Source organism: Acinonyx jubatus, chromosome D3 (assembly GCF_027475565.1).
Source record: "Acinonyx jubatus isolate Ajub_Pintada_27869175 chromosome D3, VMU_Ajub_asm_v1.0, whole genome shotgun sequence".
NCBI lineage: Eukaryota > Metazoa > Chordata > Mammalia > Carnivora > Felidae > Acinonyx > Acinonyx jubatus.
The window spans coordinates 76,273,407-76,293,878 of record NC_069392.1 but is presented as its reverse complement, the minus strand read 5'-3'; the positions used below and the strand labels follow the sequence as shown (position 1 = coordinate 76,293,878).

General features: G+C 47.3%; 1 protein-coding gene and 1 long non-coding RNA gene across 2 annotated transcripts; one reads left to right on the top strand and one right to left on the bottom strand.

Moving 5' to 3' along the window:
- Positions 1-1,954: 1,954 nt before the first annotated feature.
- On the bottom strand, positions 1,955-5,187 carry PMAIP1 (phorbol-12-myristate-13-acetate-induced protein 1). The gene is made up of 2 exons (XM_027069089.2): positions 4,929-5,187; positions 1,955-2,617 (listed from the first exon to the last, which is right to left on the bottom strand). The coding sequence occupies exons 1-2, from the start codon at positions 4,984-4,986 to the stop codon at positions 2,511-2,513; spliced, it is 165 nt and encodes a 54-aa protein (XP_026924890.1). The 5' UTR covers positions 4,987-5,187; the 3' UTR covers positions 1,955-2,510.
- LOC113602286 (uncharacterized) lies at positions 4,044-10,576 on the top strand. The gene is made up of 3 exons (XR_008291506.1): positions 4,044-4,157; positions 8,208-8,430; positions 10,476-10,576. It is a non-coding gene; the product is annotated as an uncharacterized LOC113602286 (long non-coding RNA).
- The last annotated feature ends 9,896 nt before the right edge of the window (positions 10,577-20,472 follow it).

Sequence of the window (20,472 nt, the reverse complement as noted above, 5' to 3'; positions counted from 1 at the left end):
CTTCAGATTCTGTGTCTCCCTCTCTCTGCCCCTCCCCCGCTCATGCTGTCTCTATCAGAAAATGAATATAACAGTTTAAAAATTAAAAAAAAAAGAGTTCTCAGAACATACATAGTTCTCAAACCTGAAGATTGTGAACTGTTCAAGGCTTTCCTGCTACTCCTTGTATAAAAGAGCGGCAAGGCAGCTCGTAGCAAACCTAATTAACACCAAGGGTTCGATTCTGGCTCTCCAAAGAGGCAAAGGGACAGGAGTCACTCTTCCAGAGAGGCTCAAACCAAATCCTGCAGATCCCCCACCCTTTACAGAGCCAGTCGCCCCCCTGCCCCCAAGCCCTCCTCCTGAGATGCCCCGGGGCAGCCCTTCATCCCCCCCCCCCCAGGTCCCCGGCTGGCTGTCACCCTCTCCCTCTCCCATGGTCACCCTCCTCCTGAAGCCCCTCCTCTCTCCCTCCCCAGCTCAGGGAGGCCATACACATTCCACACTTTCAGCAGGAAGACGCCATCCAGTTCGAAGCTACAAATTAGGAGGATCTTTGGAGTTCTCACACTGGAAGGGCACTTGAGTGACACCTATTTCTGCGCACGACTGGCTTCAGATGAAGCAATACTTGCTGCTCGGGGTGGGGGCGGAGGAGGGGTGAAGCGTGAGGCCATCTAAAAGGAAACTGCCAAGGCAGAGGCCCCAGGGCGGCCAAGGAGGGCTCCCCGGGTCTCTAATGAGGTCCCACATCTCTGAAGCCTCCTTTAAATAAATCACTCTCCAGGCAGTACTGCGAGGGCACTCGAGACCCACGCCTGGCACGAATATCTTCTTTTCCCGCTATCTCCTCTGCCAGTTAAACCGTAAGTCCCTTGACAGCAGAAGTCATGCTAAACGTCCCCGTGTCTTCCACTCCTGCCCCAGAGCTGGAACCCAGGAGGCGGTGATCAGCCATGTGCCTGCAGACGGAAATCGGTGAAACGATTTTGGTTTCGTAACGAACATTCGGCAGCTTACGTGCCCGAAGTAAACACGCAGCCAAGACTGGTGATAATCTTTAATAGTTTACAGCTACCGTATAAAGTTTTACCTGTATAAATACAATTACAGACCATAAATATCCATAGGGCAAAATATCTGCCTCCAGACAGATCAAAAAACATCGTTGCCACGAAATAAACTAACAGCCTTAAGTAACACTGCAGAAAAACAGATACTGAGGTAATTTTTCATCTAAAGTGACTACAGCCTATCATGAAAACATTCTTACTGTTCAAGTACTTATGAAAGCCTGGTCTCATAATCTAAAAGTGTAACTTTAACGAATACGCTTTGAAACTGAACTAAATATTTTAATTATAAATAGGTAAAATAAATAAGATCATTCTTGCTGAAATTCCATCATGACATTATTTCTTTTTTATGTATTTGGGGGCTTTGTCGGTAGTCTGGCCTTCTAACAATAAAAGGGGGGAATTCATGATACCTTTCACAGAACCTACATATTATTATAATGCAAATTACACATATAGATGAGATTTCCATTCTGGATGAGCAATCCATTCTTTTTTTAAAAAAGTATATCCTATGTAAAACATGCTTAATTTCTTTTAAAGGACCACTTCTTGCAAGAGGTACACTGACTAGTATGAGAAAAGGCAACTTACAGGTTTTCAAAACTTCTTTAGAAATACATTCATTTTCCTATCAAGTTACTTGAGAATTTTTGTTTCACTAAGTTTTAATTACAGCAGTAGAAAGCCTAAATCGCTTTTTTCCCCCATTATTTCTCAGTATGCAAATTCCCACGTTCTTTATGTTGTAACATTCTAACCGGTAAGAATCTTACTGGCACCATATAACATCTCTATCACATTTCTTCCCAAGTACAGACTTTCCAGCGAAGATTCAGAGGAACATAATTCAATGAAGGGTCATCCGAACAGAAGCAATACATTTTGAGTCAAAAGGAAAAAGCTTTCAAATTACCCTATATTTTGTAGTGACCTACGGGATCAACATTCACCATGACATTGTGTTTCCAGAATGAAATCTTTACTTTTAACAAGGTAATATATAAACCGAAGACTATACAGCACTTTTCTGTCTTCCAAAAGTGAAAACCAACACTGAACATTCGCTCTTTCTTGCCCCTGCCCACCGTTATCCGTTTGCCAGCACCCCTGGGCAGCAACCTTCAGCACACATACCAGAATAATTTTCGAAGTAAAAACTCAAGGTATAAGTAATTCATTCCTTATGTTGCACAGTTCCTCCATTCTTGCTTTACAAATAAACAAAGTGGTCTTATAACGTTCTCCCGAGCCCCAGAAAAATGACTTCTGGGAAATCCCCGACAGAAATCCTCTTGGATGTATCCCATCCTGGTTTCCAAGGGCATCCAAAGCAAGTGAGATCTCCCTCACAACCTCCATTACAAGGCAGTCTCTTCTAACTGATGAAATTTGCATCCACTGGGGAACCTTCCGTCTCAAAGCCATCTCCTCATTCGAAAGCTCCCAAAGCAGTCAGGTTCCCGAGCGGAAGAGTTTGGATATCAGATTCATAAGCTTCTGTCGGAAATTCAGTTTGTCTCCAAATCTCCGGAGCTGCATGGCACATTCCACTTCGGGCTCTGAAAAGGAAAGCAAACCATCAAAATCATGCTGACATGACAAACTGTAACCGGCAAGAGCCCCATCCGAGGGGCAAGCTGAGTGTGCATCCATTGAAGCGTTTATGTCAACTTTAGCTCTAAGCACACCCATTTTCTGAACGTGAGAAAGGTTACTTAGAACACACACGACATATGTTAACACGGTGTGACTCATAAAGAAAAAAACAACAGTTACAGTAAGAATGAAGACTTTTACTTTGAAGTCTTTTTTTTTTTTTAACGCATACCGGATGAGGTAAATTGTCATCTTTCTTTCAATAGGGACATTTATGTCACACACCGCAGTTTAGTGAGTCTTTGCCAGCCTCAGATGATGTCATCCTTTTCTCTCTCATTTAAGGCTGGTTGGGGGAACAGAAGTCGGAATTCTAAACTTTTTTATGTTGTTTTCAAGTAGCATTTATTTTATAAATGGCAGTAATTCACAGCTCATATTATGCCTTCATTAATAGGCAAATCCAAATGTGTTCTTATCCCCATTTAAAAAAAACTCTTTGAAATCTAGTAAGTCTCATAAAATCTTGTATCCAAATTAAGCCCACATTCTCTAAAATAACTTAGAAATTTATATTCTACCGTAAGTCAAATTCTTCCTACAAACCAATTTTTTTTCATACAATCTTCCTATACTTTTTTTTTCTTTGGGGGCCAATAATCTTTTATTTTTTTTAATATAATTTATCGTCAAATTGGCTAACATACGATAACACCAATACATAAATTGGTGTAAAGTGTGCTTTTGACAAACCAAATTTGTACCAATCTGTTGCCTTTATGAGCGAAGCAGAAAATACAACGTTTAACTCACATGTGTACTACGTTTGAAACGTGAGATATTATAATTAAACGAATATTAATTGAAGAAAAAGGATTACTAAGAGAGTTTAAAAAAAATGATCCCTTTCACCACAAAAGGGGGCAGAAAATAGCTGCTAGTGGTTTCCTAAATCTTTGTTAATTACACTTCTACAAATGTAGTAACAAAAAAAATTGTAACTAGGTGGAGTGGCGATCTTCACTAAACCTATTATGGGAATCATTTCACAATGTATACATATGTCAAATCATCATCTGATATATGCATATACCACATCAAAGCTAATACAATGTCACAGGTCACTTATATCTCAATTAAACAATGTATTACTATCTAATTAAGTTTAAGAGGGCCCTTATTACTGGGAACGAAGTTAAATGGCAGGCAGGTCATTCTCAGGTTAGGCCTTCCCAAAACAGGAGAATTCTTGGACTTCCCAAAGGGTAGGCCAAGCTTTCTCCCTCCCAAGCAAGACCCGGGAGACAGCAACAAGGTACCGAGTTAGCCTTGGCCGTCTCGTCAATCACCGCTTCCTTTGCACGCCTCAGGGGCTCTATAAAGCGAAACCAACTTTAAAAGGGGGCCATTATCGTCTGATGCAAGAGCAGTAGGACGGATTTCGAGCCCAGAGCCTTTCTGCCTTCTTCGCTACAGCCCCTTGGCGGATGACTGCCTTGTTTGGTAAGATTTAGAAGGGGAGGGGGGAGGGGGGGGTTCCGAAAAGTTATTTGATGGGGCTATATGTGGGGAGGAGGGGAAAGTGGATGGATTAAAAACCACGGCAGACCAACTCCTGTTCTTTTCCTATCCCATCCCCGCAATAATAACGATTGTTAACATGTTGCACTTTTAACAAAGCAGCAAAACTTTCTAGGCTCCTGGCCGCAGCGGTCCTCGCAGGGCCTCTGTAGCGCTCCATCAGTCCTTTGTGGGAAGCGTGAAGGTACCCAGCCAAGTACTGCTTTTTTGCGTTGGGGGGCCCGAGAGTGGCCACACTCAGAGTGGGGCCCTCCACGGTCCTCGCCTCAGGAGGAAGAGGGCTAGTCTCAGGAAGCGCTGCAGGCTCCCCGAGCCTCTCTCCCGCCCCCACCTGCCGCGACAATGACTTTCTCCTCGTGACGGTCGCCCGCACTTGCACTTTTCCTCCCCGCGGCCCCAGGGCTGAGCAACTGGGGATGCGAAGCAAGCGAAGCAAGCGAAGAAGAGGCTTTCTTCCTCCGCCCAAACCGCCATCTGCATCCCAAATCGGGTTTCCTCCCGCGCCGTCTCTACGGTCCCGGGGGAAACCCCGCAGGGCTTCCTGGAGGCGCCCCCAAAGCACATGCAGGGGCGCAGACCTGCCCGACCCGGAGGCCGCGTGCCGACCGACTGAGCCCGCCGCGACCGAGACCCCGGCCCCGGCCCCCGCCCCGGCCCCGGCCGGGTTCTCAGCGGGACCCAGCTGCTCCCTACCTGCCGGGGCCCGCGCGGGGCTCGGCTGCGCGCTCTTACGCGTCCTCTTCCCAGGCATCTCCGCCAGCGGCCGCCGGCCACCGTGCCGCAGGAGCCCGGGGTTCTCGGTCCCCTACCCCGAACACCTCGGGGCGGCGGCACGCGCGAGCTGCACGCGCGCGGGGGACAGGCCGGACCGGGGCGGCGGGACCCAACTCTACCAGCGACGACAGGCGCGCGCGCGCACCTCTCAGGTCTGAGCGCCGGCCGGCTCCCGCGCTCTCCTCTTATGGGGACTTCCCGGGGACGGTGACGTAGCGAAACTTGACTCTGCGCCCGCCCCTGTCCCCGCCCCCCCCACCCCCCCGAGGGCAGCCGCGTGGGGAGGACCTGCCCGGACTCGCTCGCGGTCCGCGGCGGCGCCGGTCCGCGGCGGGGGGCTCAGCGCTCCCGGCGCGGAGACCCTGCCCCGCCCCCGGATCGCTCCGGTCGCGGACGGGGGCCGGGGGCCGGGGGTTCGGGGCCGAGAGGCTGCGCCCGCCCGAGGTCGCGGTCGTGGCGGGAGTCCGGGAGTCGCGAGAGGGGAAAGTTCTCGTGGCGGGAAGGCTGGGGGTGGGGAGGCCGGGCGCTCGGCGCTTCCCGTAAACCCGCAGTTAACAGACTCCGGGCCAACCCTGGAAGGAGTGCGGGGGTTTGCGGGGGGGGGGGGGGGAGGAAAGCTGGAACTGGTGGGCGGGGGTAGTTGCGGGGCAGGGGAAGGGAGACAACTTTCATAGCAGGGGAGAGGATGCCAGAGGCGTGCGAGAAAGTACCAGCTTGAAACCCCGGAGCCAGCAAGCCAACGCTGTTTTGGTTTGAGTGGGGGTGCTGGTGTGTGTGGATGCGATGTAGGGCGACAAAGAGACGAGCTCTCGGCCCGGATCAAGTCTGTGTGGAGCACATTGCCCCCGGATAGGTCCATGTTTCTCCCATCTGGATGCTGCGTAGAAACACAAGGAGAGTAGACCGTCAAGTGCCCTTGTGGACGGGGGAACGAGGTATCTGGGGAATAGGAAGTTATTTGCACGGTGCTTGCCCGGGCCAGGAGTAACTCCATTCTTATCAAGAGAAGTGGTAATTTGGGGTGGAGAGAGGGTACTGGGGGCCAATTCACGATAAGGGCTTCGGTAGACCATTTCTCATTCTGTCCCCGGAACAACCCTACGAAACTGTCATTCTTAACCATAAAAGCCGCTTTACAGGTGTGAAAACATTGGCCGAGAGTCGTGCCAGGATCTGAACCTGGGCCGGGCCCTACGGAGCAGGAGTTCGTACCCACAGTGGCCTTCCCAGAACGGGAGGGGGGTTTTGGGTGGTTGTGGTTGTTGTTGTTGTTGTTATTGTTTTGAAAGTGAATGGTCTTAATTATCTGCACTGTTCAGTGGCGAGGTTACAAATTGGCCACTTAGGGCTGTCTGGCTCCCAGGAGTGTTTGCTTTTGGTTCAGGGTATTGACTTGCAAAATGCCTTCTGAAGATTTGAAGTGGTTACCAAAATTTAAAAATTGAGAGATTACATTAAAATCCCCGATCTCTGGCGTCCTTTGTAAAAGGCGAAGCTCGGACAACCCGGGCTCCCTTTCCGAGCAGAGCAGAGCTGGCTGGGACCCTCTCCGCTTGGACCGGGGGCGGGAGCTCCCATCCGCCACACACCCGCCTGTTGCGTTTGCCATTTACATTATGTGGCCCCAGTAGGCGTTTGAGCTTGTTTATTTACCTGAGATCACCCGATCAACGCAAAGCTGCAAGTATTTAGTTATTCATGGCTTGGTCCTACAGAAGTATAGACAAGGCTATCATCGTGGAACCAGACTCCTCCTGAGTTTAAACAACGTAGTTTTGAGTGTGGTAAACACTCAGAGGGTTAAGAGGGGGCCGCACTGAGGAGTTATCCCCCGACCTGGGAAGCGCCGCAGAGATGCGGCCTCCAAATCTTTTGTCACAGCCCAAAGCCACGGGGACTCTTGCAGGGCTCATTTTGACTGTCTGAATACTTAAGGAACACCATTAACTTTCTGACTGGATGAATTAGGAAACTTCTGGCCACATCGTGCACCCTGAAATGCAGGGAATACATTCAACGAAAGAAAAGCCAGTCCTACGGTTGTTTACCTACAGAGAGGGTGCCAATCTCATCCTGGAACATTATCATTACAAAAGGTTGTTGGCCACGTGACCCCTACTAGGTACAAACCTTAGGCAAGTGGTGCCTTTTAGCGAATTGCAAATTCAGCTTGCTGGGAGGGGAAGGGAGGAGAGAAGCTAAGAGGAGATAGGCTTCAGAGATGGGTCAAGTCAGCAATTTATGGAGGATTTTCAAGATTCTGGATTTGAGGGCGCGTGTGTGGATCAGTTGGTCAAGCGTCTGACTTTGGCTCAGATCATGATCTCAGGGTTAGTGGGTTCAAGTCCCTCATCTGGCTCTCTGCTGTCAACATAGAGCCCACTTCAGATCCTCTGTCTACCTCTGTCTCTGCCCCTTCCCTGCTCGCTCGCGCTCTCTCTCTCTCTCAAAAATAAATAATCATTAAAAAAAGATTCTGAATTTGAGATGGTTCATAAACTGTCAGATTTAACATTCTATTAAGGGAATTAGAAGCTGAGTGTGGAAAGGCTCTCTTACCTGTATACTTCTCTGGAAAAGTGACGTATCATTTACTGAGAGCTTGTGAGAAATAGAAACATATCAGCGTATTTTGACCCCCGGGACTGACATCACAAAGACTTATCAGGAAGCATTAGAATACCCAGTTATCTGTTGAATGGGAGAAAAGGCGGAGAGGGGAGGGGCTGGGGTAGGGAGGGGAGAGGGAGAAGAAGGAAAAAAGAACGGTGAGGACCATTTTTAAAGCTATTACCAGGTATCAGTTTTCATGGACCAAGTTCAAAAATAACAGTGTAAACCTGGCTATGCCTGTGTTGTCATGAGAGCGTTTTTTTTTTTTTTTAATTACTAAAAAAAAAAAAAAGAAAAAGAAAAAACACAAAACAGAACAGAAAACATGATTAGTAATAGAACAGTCATTCGCGTGTTTTGTGCAGAAAATAGGATTTGACAGGAAAACAAAGAATATGACAGATGTAAGGGGGAATTTCAAGAGAGCTGTGACAAATACAGACAGGCTAAGGACCTGAGTCTCTGTATTCCGATAAAAGGAGACTTGCTTTTTTCTAGTTTGGTCATTGTTTTTTTCCTGCGAGGCACGCTTGTTAACAGGAAATGGGCCCGATGCATTCATCAGTTACATCTCTCTTTAAACAGCCACTGTGCTGGGCTCTGGGAGACAGTGCTCCCTACCCCCGTGGAGGTTATGCTGAAGAGACCAACACCTCACAAAGCCAATGTGCATGAGAACCACCCAAGTCTCTGGTGAAAATGCACATCTGATGGTGAAAATCTACCTGAGCTCCACAAACTCTGGTGATGCCCTAGTGCCTGTCCCCCGGGCCTCGCTTTGAGTAGCAAAGGCTAGAGGGTGATACAGGTAAGAACACACGCGGGTACAACGAGATGTGCGTCAAGGCTGTCCCACGGAAATTATGGGGGACTATGGGACGGCCCCGGAGGGCCATGGGGCAGGAAAGGACATCTGCGTAGAAAGGGACTGAGGCATAAATGGGATCGGCTAAGCAATGAGGCCAAAGAAAAGAAGTATGTTCTGGGCAAAGACTGCAGGGCAGTGTGAGGAGGAAGGGGTGAGAGGCGAGTGGAGACGGAAGCCACCTCAGGAGTCTGTGTATTACTTGGGGGGGGGGGCCACGGGGGAACCACTGAAGGTTTTAGGCACGTGGGTGATAGGATCAGACTCTAGACAGTTCACTCTGGCTGCACTATTACTAGATGAGCTGAGCTAAGAGGGGTGACGCTGTGACTCATGAAGATATGTGCTGTGGTCATCCTCCTCCAAGATGGTAGTGTCCACAAGGACAGTCACAGTATTAACCCCTGTCTCATCAAAATCCCCACATTTCCATGGGGCGCCCGGGTGGCTCAGTCCGTTGAGTGTCTGACTCTTGATTTCGGCCCAGACCATGATCCCAGCGTCGTGGGATCGAGCCCCATGCTGGGCTCTGTGCTGAGCGTGGAGCCGGCTTAGGATTCTCTCCCTCCCTCTGCCCTTCTCCACCCGCCAACCTCCCGCCAATAAAAAAAATACAAAAATAAAATTCCCACATTTCCTGATTAGGATAGGACCACATTCTATTGGAGCAAGACTTGATATTTTTCAGCACGATTATAATTTTCTCCTATATTAGGGTCCTAAGGCTGCCACGACAAAGTACCACAAACTGAGGGGTTTAAAACAATGGGAGCGTGGGCACCCGGAGGGCTCTGTCAGTGGAGCGGGCAGCTCTTGGTCTCAGAGTCGCGAGTCCAAGCACCGTCTTGAGAACAGAGCATAGAGATTACTTTAAACAAATAAAATAAAATCTAAAAAAAATAGTTCATCCCCGCACAATTCTGGAGGCTGACATCAAGGTTTGGTATGGGCAGGGCTGTGCTCTCTCTGGGGTCTCAATGGGAGGAAATCTCCCTTGTCTTTTCAGCTTCCCGTGGTCGCCTGCAGTAATGACCTTCCTTTACTTGTAGATACATCGCTCCAATCTCCGCCTCAGTCTTCGCATGGCCTTCTTTCCAAATTTCTTCCGAAGACATCAGTCATTGTTTGAGGGTCCTCCCTGCTCCAATAGGATCTCATTTTAATGAGACTCCATCGGCAAAGACCGTGTTTTCCAATAAGTTTACGTTCATAGAGGGAGGTAGGGGATGATGAGATGGGGGGGCCATATACTTCAGCATATCTTTTTGAGGGACGCAGCTCAAGCCATCACATCTCCCTTATCAAGGGCCTTTTAAAAATTTCTGTATATACATTTTCTTTCATCCTATTTGCAATTTGCACAATTTGTAAACCAAAAGGCCCTTAGTAAACTTGACAGTGGGTTCAAGCGGCCAGAAATAAAGCTCCAGAGTAGTGTGGTTAAGATAAGAAATGAGATGGCTTCTAAGGGAACAGGTTTAGAACACCTGTCAGCCACAGAAGCCATGCACATCTTAGTTGGAGACTGTGGTATGATGCCTTCCCTTCGTCCCACCCCCAGGCTTCTCACTCACAAGGCCAAATGAGTTTTTGATAAATTCTTGGGTGGAGCTTGAAAGCAAATTTAATTTTCGTTAGTGCAACGTATAAGCACATTGTAAAATTTGGACCGCATTTTAAATTTGTTTAATCCCCCAAAGTTTCTATGCTTCATTTTCTTCTCTCTGGTTTACAAATGTTATGTTTGGGGGACCGGGGTGGCGCAGTCCATTGAGCGTCTGACTCTTGATTTCAGCTCAGGTCATGACCCCACGGTCGTGGGATCGAGCCCTCTTTCCCCGTGCTGAGCGTGGAGCCTGCTTGGGATTCTCTCTCCCTCTGCTGCTCCCCCATTTGCGCACATGGTGATGCGTGCTCTCCCCCCCTCCCCCAATTAATATATTTTTTTCTGTTTTCTTGCTGGATAATCACAAATAACGATCATCAAGCATGTTTGTGCTTTATTCATCTGTGAAGATTCCAGAAGAGAAATAGGCAGTGTTATGGCTCAACAAGTATCAGTTGAACAGTGGAAATCAGTCGGTATCGCGGAGCATTTTAGCTGAGCTGTTGATTTTCAACAACTGGTAAGTTCAACTGACTGAGAGGATTTAATCAAGACACGATTAGGAAATGCTGTGTTTATCAGAATCCAGAGCGTCTGATGATAAAATGATTTTTAGGTGGTTATTGAATAACTGCTAGCAAGGCGATTCAGTCTTGTGTGAGTAGAAAACGATGATTGTTTAAGTGTAATCTGTGTAACTACAACCTCAGGATCAATTTAAAATGCAGACCTGATCTCACATTATTAGCGTGCTTCACAATCCATGGGGCCCTGGCCTGAAAATCCTCATTTTCACAAGCTTCTACACTAATGGAGAGGATGAAAAACCACTTAAGAAATGATACCCGGGGTGCCTGGGTGGCTCAGTCAGTTAAGCTTCTGACTCATGGTCTCTCGGTTCGTGAGTTCAAGCCCCACACCAGGTTCCACAGTGGCAGTCAGTACAGAGCCTGCTTGGGATTCTCTCTTTCTCCTCTCTCTCTCTCTGCCCCTCCCCTGCTCATGTGCTCTGCCTCTCTCTCTCTCTCTCAAAAATAAGTTAATTAATTTAAAAAGATGATACCTGACCTCAAATAGTGTAGAGTCTAGTTAAAGAAATAAAATATATATGAATTAGCAAATAATTAAAAATGGAATCTCATTTGTTATGAAATTATGACACATGGAAATATTTTTACAAGATAGTTAAGTGAAAATAATTTGTACATTGCTTTTATTGGATAAGCGTTATATTTTGCAATTAAAAAAAATTATGTAGGGGGGGCGCCTGGTTGGCTCAGTTAAATGGCCGACTCTTGGTTTTGGCTCCGATCATGATCTCACAGGTGGTGGGTTCGAGCCCCGAGCTGGACTCTGTGCTGACCTGCAGAGTCTGCTTAGAATTCTCTCCTTCTTTCTCTGCCCCTCCCTGCTCTTTCTCTCTCTTTCTGTCTCTCTCTCTCTCTCTCTCTCTCTCTCTCGATAAATAAACTTGATAAAGAAAAAAACAAGTAGGGAAAGGGGCAAAAAAAAAAAAAAAAAAGACTTGTTAATTATCCTCAGGAGACAAAAGAAGCCTGGACCTCCAGGATAAACAGTCTTAGGAAAAAAGGATAAAAACAGTGATAACACATTCACAATCTGACCCATAGCATTTGCCCAGTGGAATAGGAAGAGGCAGGGCTGAAATTCTTGGTACTCATGATCGACAAGAGGCAGAAGGGGCAAAACATGACACGATTGATAAACGAGAGGGGAACTAGAAATTAGAAGATGTTCGGAGTGTCCAGAAGCTTTGAGTGTTACAACTTTGAGCAGAATTCTTAGCCGGCTGTAGGGATAGTTGCTGCCTTTAGTAGAAGGTACAACGTCAACTCCGGCACACTGACGTGGAAATGGAGGCGGAATTCTTGCTTACCCTCAGCCATGCCTAATTCCATCTGCCAACAGCACCCCAGGGGGGACTCTGTGTCCCTGACCTAGTGGACTTGTGAGCCTTGGGAATAACATGTAGGGGGCTGCCAATGCGTCTCACTGATACCCACCTCGTTGAGCCTTCTTCTAACTCACCGAATCCCTTCCTGCTTCTGAGCCTTTACCCTCGCCCTGGACTCTGCCTAGAATGCTTTCTCCTGATTTTTCCATAACTAGATAGATAATTCCGGCCATTCAGGTCTCAGAACAAATGCTACTCTCTTGGCAAGCCCCCCCGCCGCGGACAATCCTGTCTAAAATTGCCCACCCCTACCCTCCATATGACTCTCTACCGTGAGATCTATTTTCTTTAGTTGTCCGACTTGTTTATTGTCTGGTTCCCCTTCTGAACTCAAACTTGACATGAGCTCACACCTTATATGGCGTGTTCTCTCCTGGTCCCAGCACCTGGACCTATGGTACCAGGCACATGAGCAGACCTCAGCAAATATTTGTTGAGTAAAATCCCTGGCCATTAATGGGATGTTGGGAAGGACCTTCCACTCTAAAACAATTTTGTGGACTAGGTTTTCACTTTTCTACACACAGAGGAGAAAACCAAAACTGAAGATTACTATCATTTGCCTGAATTTGCAGTGCTAAGAAGTAAGCCAGTGGCCATGATAATCCAAAACTTCTTACTCTACGCTTAGTTCATTATACCTAGTTATTGGTTGATAAGAAAGGGGCATCTGGGTGGCTCAGTCGGTTAAGGGTCGACTTCGGCTCAGGTCATGATCTCCTGGTTTGTGAGTTCGAGCCCCACATCCGGCTCTGTGCTGACAGTTCAGAGCCTGGAGCCTGCTTCAGATTCTGTGTCTCCCTCTCCTTCTCTGCCCCTCCCCTGCTTGCACTCTCTCTCTCTCTCTCTGTCAATCCCTCTCTCTCAAAAATAAATAAACTTAAAAAAAAAACTCTTTTTAATCAAAACAAGATCCCTTCTCTGCTTAAAGCTTTTGGGGATCTCTGATCGTCCCTGGAGTCAAAGCAAATATGAAAAAGCCACCTGCCAGAGCTCAAGGGAAAAAATGGAGTGAGAGTTTATTCTTGCTTATTCTTATTCCCAGATAGGACAAGGGAGGGGGTAGTGCCTGGGAGGAATCCCCACCCCCAGCTATCCATGTGGGGGAGAGGATGGGTGGACAATGCTGGAGAAGGAGAGGGAGGGAGGGAGGAAGGGGAGGAGGGAGGGAGGGAGGAGGGAGAGAGAGAGGTGGCCGGTGTGAAATCAGCAGCCCCAGCACTCTGACACAAAGTGAGAAAGAAAAGCCATGAGAAATTATAAAAGATGTCAAGTCAGATACCACATCGGTATTCTAAAATAGTCTTACAGGGGCGCCTGGGTGGCTCAGTCGGTTAAGCATCCGAGTTTGGCTCAGGTCATGATCTCACGGTCCATGAGTTCGAGCCCCGCATCCGGCTCTGTGCTGACAGCTCAGAGCCTGCAGCCTGCTTCGGATTCTGTGTCTCCCTCTCTCTCTGCCCCTCCCCCGTTCATGCTCTGTCTCTCTCTGTCTCAAAAATAAATAAACGTTAAAAAAAATTAAAATAGTCTTACAGTCCAGCAACAACCACTTAGAAAATATAATGTTTAAAAAATACCCATTAATGGGATGCCTAGCTGGCTCGGTCCGTAGATTGTGCCACTTCTGATCGTGGGGTCACTGACAACCTGTGCCCACACGCCATCCTGTTCTTCACACACAACAGTCAACACCTGGTTCTCAAACAGGCTTTGTGTGACAGGATTTTGCGCCACGGGGGGCTCATGTCAGTGGTCGGAGTTCAGGTGAGGGAGGCGCGGCCGAGCTCTGATGTCAGTGTAGTAAATGCATTTTCAACTTAGGATATTTTATTTTATTGTATTGTATTAATTTTTTTAAATGCTTATTTATTATTTTGAGAGAGGGAGAGAGAGAGACAGAGTGTGAGCAGGGGAGGGGCAGAGAGAGAGGGAGACACAGAATCTGAAACTGCCTCCAAGCTCTGAGCTGTCAGCACAGAGCCCGACGCGGGGCTCGAACTCACAGGCCTGGAGATCATGACCTGAGCCAAAGTCAGACGCTTAACCGACTGAGCTACCCAGGCGCCCCTTATTTTATTTTATTTTTTTTAATGTTTATCTGAGAGAGAGAGAGTGCGCACGGGGGAAGGGCAGAGAGAGAGAGAGAGAGAGAGAGAGAGAGAGGAGACACAGACCCCCAAAAGCTTTAAGCAGGGAAAGGATCTTGTTTTTTTCCTTTTATTTTTTTTTTAATGTTTGTGTATTTTTGAGAGAGAGAAAGACAGAGTGCAAGCAGGGGAGGGGCAGACAAAGAGAGGGAGACACAGAATCTGAAGCGGGTTCCGGGCTCTGAGCTGTCAGCACAGAGCCCGACTCGGGGCTCGAACTCAACCAACCATGAAATCGTGACCTGAGCTGAAGTCGGACGCTCAACCTACTGAGCCACCCAGGAGCCCAGCGACTTAGGATATTTTCAACTCATAATGGGTTTATCTGTATTTTCGCTGACAAGAAGTACCCGAAAGAAGATGGGACTCCCAAAGAAGGACGATGCTAGGTACAACTTAGGTTAGTGGGGGACTTAGTTCTCTGACACCCTTTTTTGTTATTTCATTGTATTGATATTCCAGCATCACTGTTTACTTACTCCGTGTACTTGAGCAAGTTGCTTCACTTCTCTGAGCCAAGGTTTCCTATTCTGGAAAGGGAGACTAATAATGATACCTCCCACCCAGGGCTTTGTCCTGAGAATGAAAAGGGATAATGAAGGCAAGTCAGGTAGCAGCTGTGGGTGCCACATGGGGAAGGTTCCTTCCCCGTCTGCCTCCCCCCATCACCCTTCCCAGAATGAGGAGGGCAGGGCAAGAAAGTAGCAGCCCTCCCACCAGGAACCCTCCCCCCCCCCCACCAGCACAATTCCCAGTGGGTGCCTTCCCCATCCCAAGCACACAGGGGGCTCTTCCCCGGGAAAACTCAAAGCGTCAGCATGATGGGCTGAATTCCAACCAGAATGCAAGGATTGTAAACATGACCCACTTTGTCGAGTTCCTCAGAGAAAGGAAAGAGGTGACAGGCAGAGAAAGGAAACTAAAAGAAAAAGAGGAAATGAATCACTTTCTCAGTCTTAGAGCCTAGAGGCCCCACAGGCGGGGGACCGGGGACCCCAGTGCATCAGCAGGTGACTTGTGGTTTGCTTAGGTTTGTTTGTGTGTTTGTTTTTGAGCTGTCCTGCGGGAGATATGCAGGAGCAAATATCCAAATTTATCTTTCTAAATAAAATCCCAGCAGGAAAAGGAGTGTGGGGTCTGCACCTGCTGTTGGGGGTGCACGTGGGGGTCTCCCTGCTCCCAGACGCAGGCTCACAGCCGTCCTCAGCCTGGGGCCTCAGCTCACGGACAAGCCCTGGGTGCAGGGTTCTGTCAGCTTGTACGTCACTGCCGTCAGATATTAACTCTGATCCTTTATGCAGGAACAATGCCAAGTTTTAGAGACAGAAATCCTGGATTTACTCCCAGCTTTGCCACTTAAAACCCAATGTCTTTGTTGGAAAAGGACTGACTTCCTCCAGGGCCTGGGCTGTTAACTGGCTGGCAGTCGTGACCTTGCCCCACCTCATGAGTTTTGGGAATGATTCAATGAGTGAGACAGTAGATTTTATTTTATTTTTTTTTAATTTTTTTTTTTTAACGCTTATTTATTTTTGAGACAGAGAGAGACAGAGCATGAACGGGGGAGGGGCAGAGAGAGGGAGACACAGAATCGGAATCAGGCTCCAGGCTCTGAGCCATCAGCCCAGGGCCCGACGCGGGGCTCGAACTCACGGACCGCGAGATCGTGACCTGGCTGAAGTCGGACGCTCAACCGACTGAGCCACCCAGGCGCCCCGAGATAGTAGATTTTAAAATATGGTATAAACTGAGAGATCTTGGGGTTGTGAGCTCGAGCCTTATGTTGGGTGTAGAGATTACTTAAAAAGAAAATCTTTGAAAAGAACACATGGTATATAAACTGGGGGGTGATGTACCTTGGGATTTATCAGGACAGCAGTTCAACCAATCAGGAGGCAGTTATTACGCTGTAATGTAACATTGGTTATACGGGGCAGTTCCAAAAAAAAAAAGAAAAGAAGTGACTTCACCAGAAACTAGTAACTGTGCTTCTTAGAGCAAGATTGAGTGGTTGGCAGGCAGACGAACTAGTTTTCACTGTATGCTCTTTCGTAACTCGTATCCAAAAACGCGTTTATAGTCATTGCTCAAAGAATATGCCAATGGAGTTCAAATGGACGTGGACCAGTTTTCCTCCTAGGTATACAGGGAATAGAAATGTATGTATATATGTACAAGAATGTTCACAGCAGCGCTATTTATTTTTTTTATTTTTTTTTAATGTTTATTTATGTTTGAGACAGAGAGAGACAGAGCATGAATGGGGGAGGGTCAGAGAGAGGGAGACACAGAATCTGAAACAGGCTCCAGGCTCGGAGCTGTCAGCACAGAGCCCGACGCGGGGCTCGAACTCACGGACCGTGAGATCATGACCTGAGCCGAAGTCAGCCACTTAACCGACTGAGCCACCCAGGCACCCCGAGCAGCGCTATTTAGAGTGACCTCAAACTTGGAAGCTTTGCAAAGAATAACCTGTAACGGTGGAATGGATAGCTACATTGCAGTCCGTTCACATAGTAGAATACTATGTGGCAACAAGAATGATTGACCTATAGGCAAAATACTCCAAAGCAGCAAAACTACCTATGACGTTGAAGTCATGATAGGGGTTACCCTTAGAGGAGTTAGTGACCGAAGGATCATAGGAGGGCTTCTGGGTGTTGAGAATATTCCATTTCTTGATCTGGGTGCTGGGGGCCGGCGGGAGGAGGCAAGTTCACTTTGTGAAAATGTATCCCGTTCTTTTCTGCCTGGATGTTATACATCAATTCAAGGTAAAAAGAAATAAATGGCCATGAAATCAGCGGTTTGGAGCCATGCTAATGAGACTCACAAAGAAATAACAGAACATTAGAAGAATTTTTCAGTAATCACTAAATGCTAAACTTTTATTTTTTTCCCAAACGAATAAAAATGTTTGTTGCAGTATTATATAAAACAAAACAGAAACAAACAAACAACGACAGCAACAAAACCCACCGAAAACTACCAAAATACCCAACAGGAAAAGGATGGTTTATTAAGTGTAGAACATCAGCAGGAGGTAACTTGATGAGTCATTAAAATGAGAATTACAAGAGCTACGTAACTACATAGAAACAAATTCTACTAGAAACACAATTTGCCTTACTACCTCCATTATTACTTTCTGAGGATGTGTAATTTGTTCTGGGGAAAGGCAGGTTGTATCTGAGCATGTGGATTTTTTTTTTTTGTAGGCTGCAGGGGGTGGGGGGGGGGAGCAAGGACTGAGAAGACCTTGAATGTTTTGTACAACTGAGGTGAGGACCAGATGTTTGCAGGGGGACTCAGAATGTGCAGACGATTGACAGAAATGAGAGCTGTGGGGGTGGGACCGACACCAAGAAAAGCCCTATAGGGCATGGGATGGCCAAGAAGGGATTTCAGGGAACATCAACATCCAATTTGTATTTTTAGATTGTTTGCGCATAGCATAAGCTCTTCCTCGTCTCCCTGTCAAAACTGTCAGAAGAGTCTACTTTGTTCCCTAATAATCGTTGTGGACAAATGCTTCAGGAGAACTTCAGGAATCCTCCACAGCTGGATCAGTGAGGCATGGCTAAGACAGGAAGTGTGAAGCTCTTCCAGGCTTTAATACTGTCACGACTGAAGCTAACTTTCTAAAGTTTCTTTCTTGGGCTTCAGCTTCCTCATCCATAAAATAGGGACATAGTACTATATCCCCTTTCGGAGGATTGCTGTGAGGGTCAAGGAAGTAAATAAAGCAATGAGAACAGCACCTGGCACGTAGTAAGCCCTAGGTCCATATTCGTTATTATCAGTCGTCATCAACATCATCACAATTCAGGGCAGAGACAGTTCACGAGGGCTCAGGATGTAGGTGACAGATGTTGTAATTAGGGCTGTGGACCTGTACTTTTTTTTTTTTCTCGAAGCTGGGTCGATATTTCTGTTGCATTGACTGAACACTTTAAAACAGAGGAAGAACAGCTGAATAGATAGCCTAAATATTTAGCCCTTACTTAGACACGTTTCCTCTGCGATCATTTCATAAATGCTGAATTTTTAAACATTTGTGTTACAATGTGCTTAATGTTTTTGTTCAGTCTCTCAGTGGCAGTTTAAGAAATTCACAGATGCTAGCATTTGTTAGTTAGAAGTTACAGTACAGAGCAAAATGTGCTATTAAAATCGGAGTCCGGTTCATTGGTGTCTCATTCAGTGCTACCAAGTCACAAAACAATGAAATAAAGATACGATATACGATAGGGAAACCTGTGACATAAGGTCACAGAGGTAGCAATACTAAAACATTAGAGTTAAGAAAGTCAGCGTGGGAGCAAAAGATAATTTTATATTCCTCAGAAATGGCAAACATTCTATATAGTGTAGGAAACAACAATAAATGTCCAAGGTAGAGGGACACCTGAGTGACTCAGTGGGTTAAGCATCTGACTTCGGCTCAGGTCATGATCTGAGGTTCGTGAGTTGGAGCCCCCCATCGGGCTCCGTGCTGCGGATTTGGAGCCTGCCTGGGATTTTCTTTCTTTCCCTCTCTCTCTGCGCCTCCCCAACTTGCTCACATTCTCTCTCTCTCTCTCTCAACATAAATGAATAAACCTAAAAAATATACATGTACATATATCCTAAGTAGAAGTCACGTGAAATGTGGAATCAGTGACTTCTGATCTCAGTGGCCATCAAGGTGACGACAATATGTCTAACCACTGAGTCTTACGACCTCAAAATCCCAGCGCTCTAATGTGTGTAGGGCACAAGGCTGGCAGTTGGTAGAGTCAACTGGTTTGGACCCAGATCTTTGAAATCCAACATCTGAGCATCTTGTCTTCTCAGGTTCTTGAATCACAGGAAGCTCTCCTTCCTCAATGTTGTTGTGCTTACTTGTACTTGCCCTAGACTCTGCCGAGGATGATTCTCCAATCCTCCAGATCCCGGCTGAAATGCCGCTGAGACCTTCTCTGCACCTAACCCGAAATAGTCGTCCCTCTTGATCCCTCTTGATCTCCATCCCTGGCTTTCTTCCTTCGTAACATAGCCAAAGAGGTAGCAGCTTAATTTCTTGGGTGGCCGTACCTGACATCGTATTCGCTTATCAGTCTCCGGAACTAGACCGTCAGCTCCACGGGCTGAAGGCCATGTCTGCCGTGTCTCCACCTCTCCTTGCTGCAGCTGGCACAAAGGAGATGCTCGACAGATGACTATTTTAAATAAACCCATCTTAACTTGTGCCGGGGAGACATGGATAGTCTGGTGGCACAGACCAGGCGTAGTGGCTGTGCCCTGCCCCTGCCCTTCACCTTCCTTTCTCAGGGCCGAGCTTTCCTCGAGTGTCCAAGGAAGGTTTGATTCCTTGCTGTCTAAATTTTCTCTGTTCTAATTCCCAGCTCTAAATTAAATGGATTCACAACCACAGGCCATCGGCCTGGTTCTATTTCCAGATAGGGTTGCATGTCACAAGGATAAAAGTTGCACATTAGTGTCTATTTTAGGCCCTTGGGCAGCATGATAGGTGATGACAGCATAACTGTTTGGAGACACATAACTTTCTGCGCAGAGGGCCATTGAACCTGAAAAGTCCGCCCTCTGGGAGTCAGCTGCCCTAATAGCTCCTGCTTTGCCTGGTTTCATCTTTTTCCCTTCTCCTTATTTCAACACAGGCTCCAAAAGCACAGGGATCTTAAAAATCATTCCTGCGCTTCCCCTTTCCAGGAAGGCAGCAGGCCCTCTGAAGGCCTATGGCCCCAGTGAGGTCTGACCTCTAGAAGCCTCAGGATTTCTCCTCTCTGTTCCCAACTGTGTAGTTCGGTCAGCGGGCAGGCATGGTGGTTTTGTACACGGGTATTAATCACCTCTTGCCGAGCCTTCAGTTATCTTATTGTCTTTCTGGAACTGAAAGTATCCTACTAGGAAATTAGTGCCTGGGCAAGGTGGGGGGCAAAGGTTGTCCCAGATGAACAGAGAGGAAGCCCTGGACCGTGATAACAACATAGCTTACGGGGACAAAAATTAGAATGTGCCCGGGGGCGGCTCTGTCCACAGTCTTTTCTGGAGCTGTTTTGATCCAGCTGTGAGAGAATCTGGAGCGGCGGGGGCTTCCTTTCCCGTCACTATCCTTTCGCACAGACACACGTGCAGGTGCACACGCATGCGCACACGCGTGCTGTCTCTAATCTGAGTCCTCCAGGGCTCTGGCCAGGGGCTCGGTAATCTGCCCCGCTGATCGGAGCTCCTGATGAAAGTGAGGGTACATT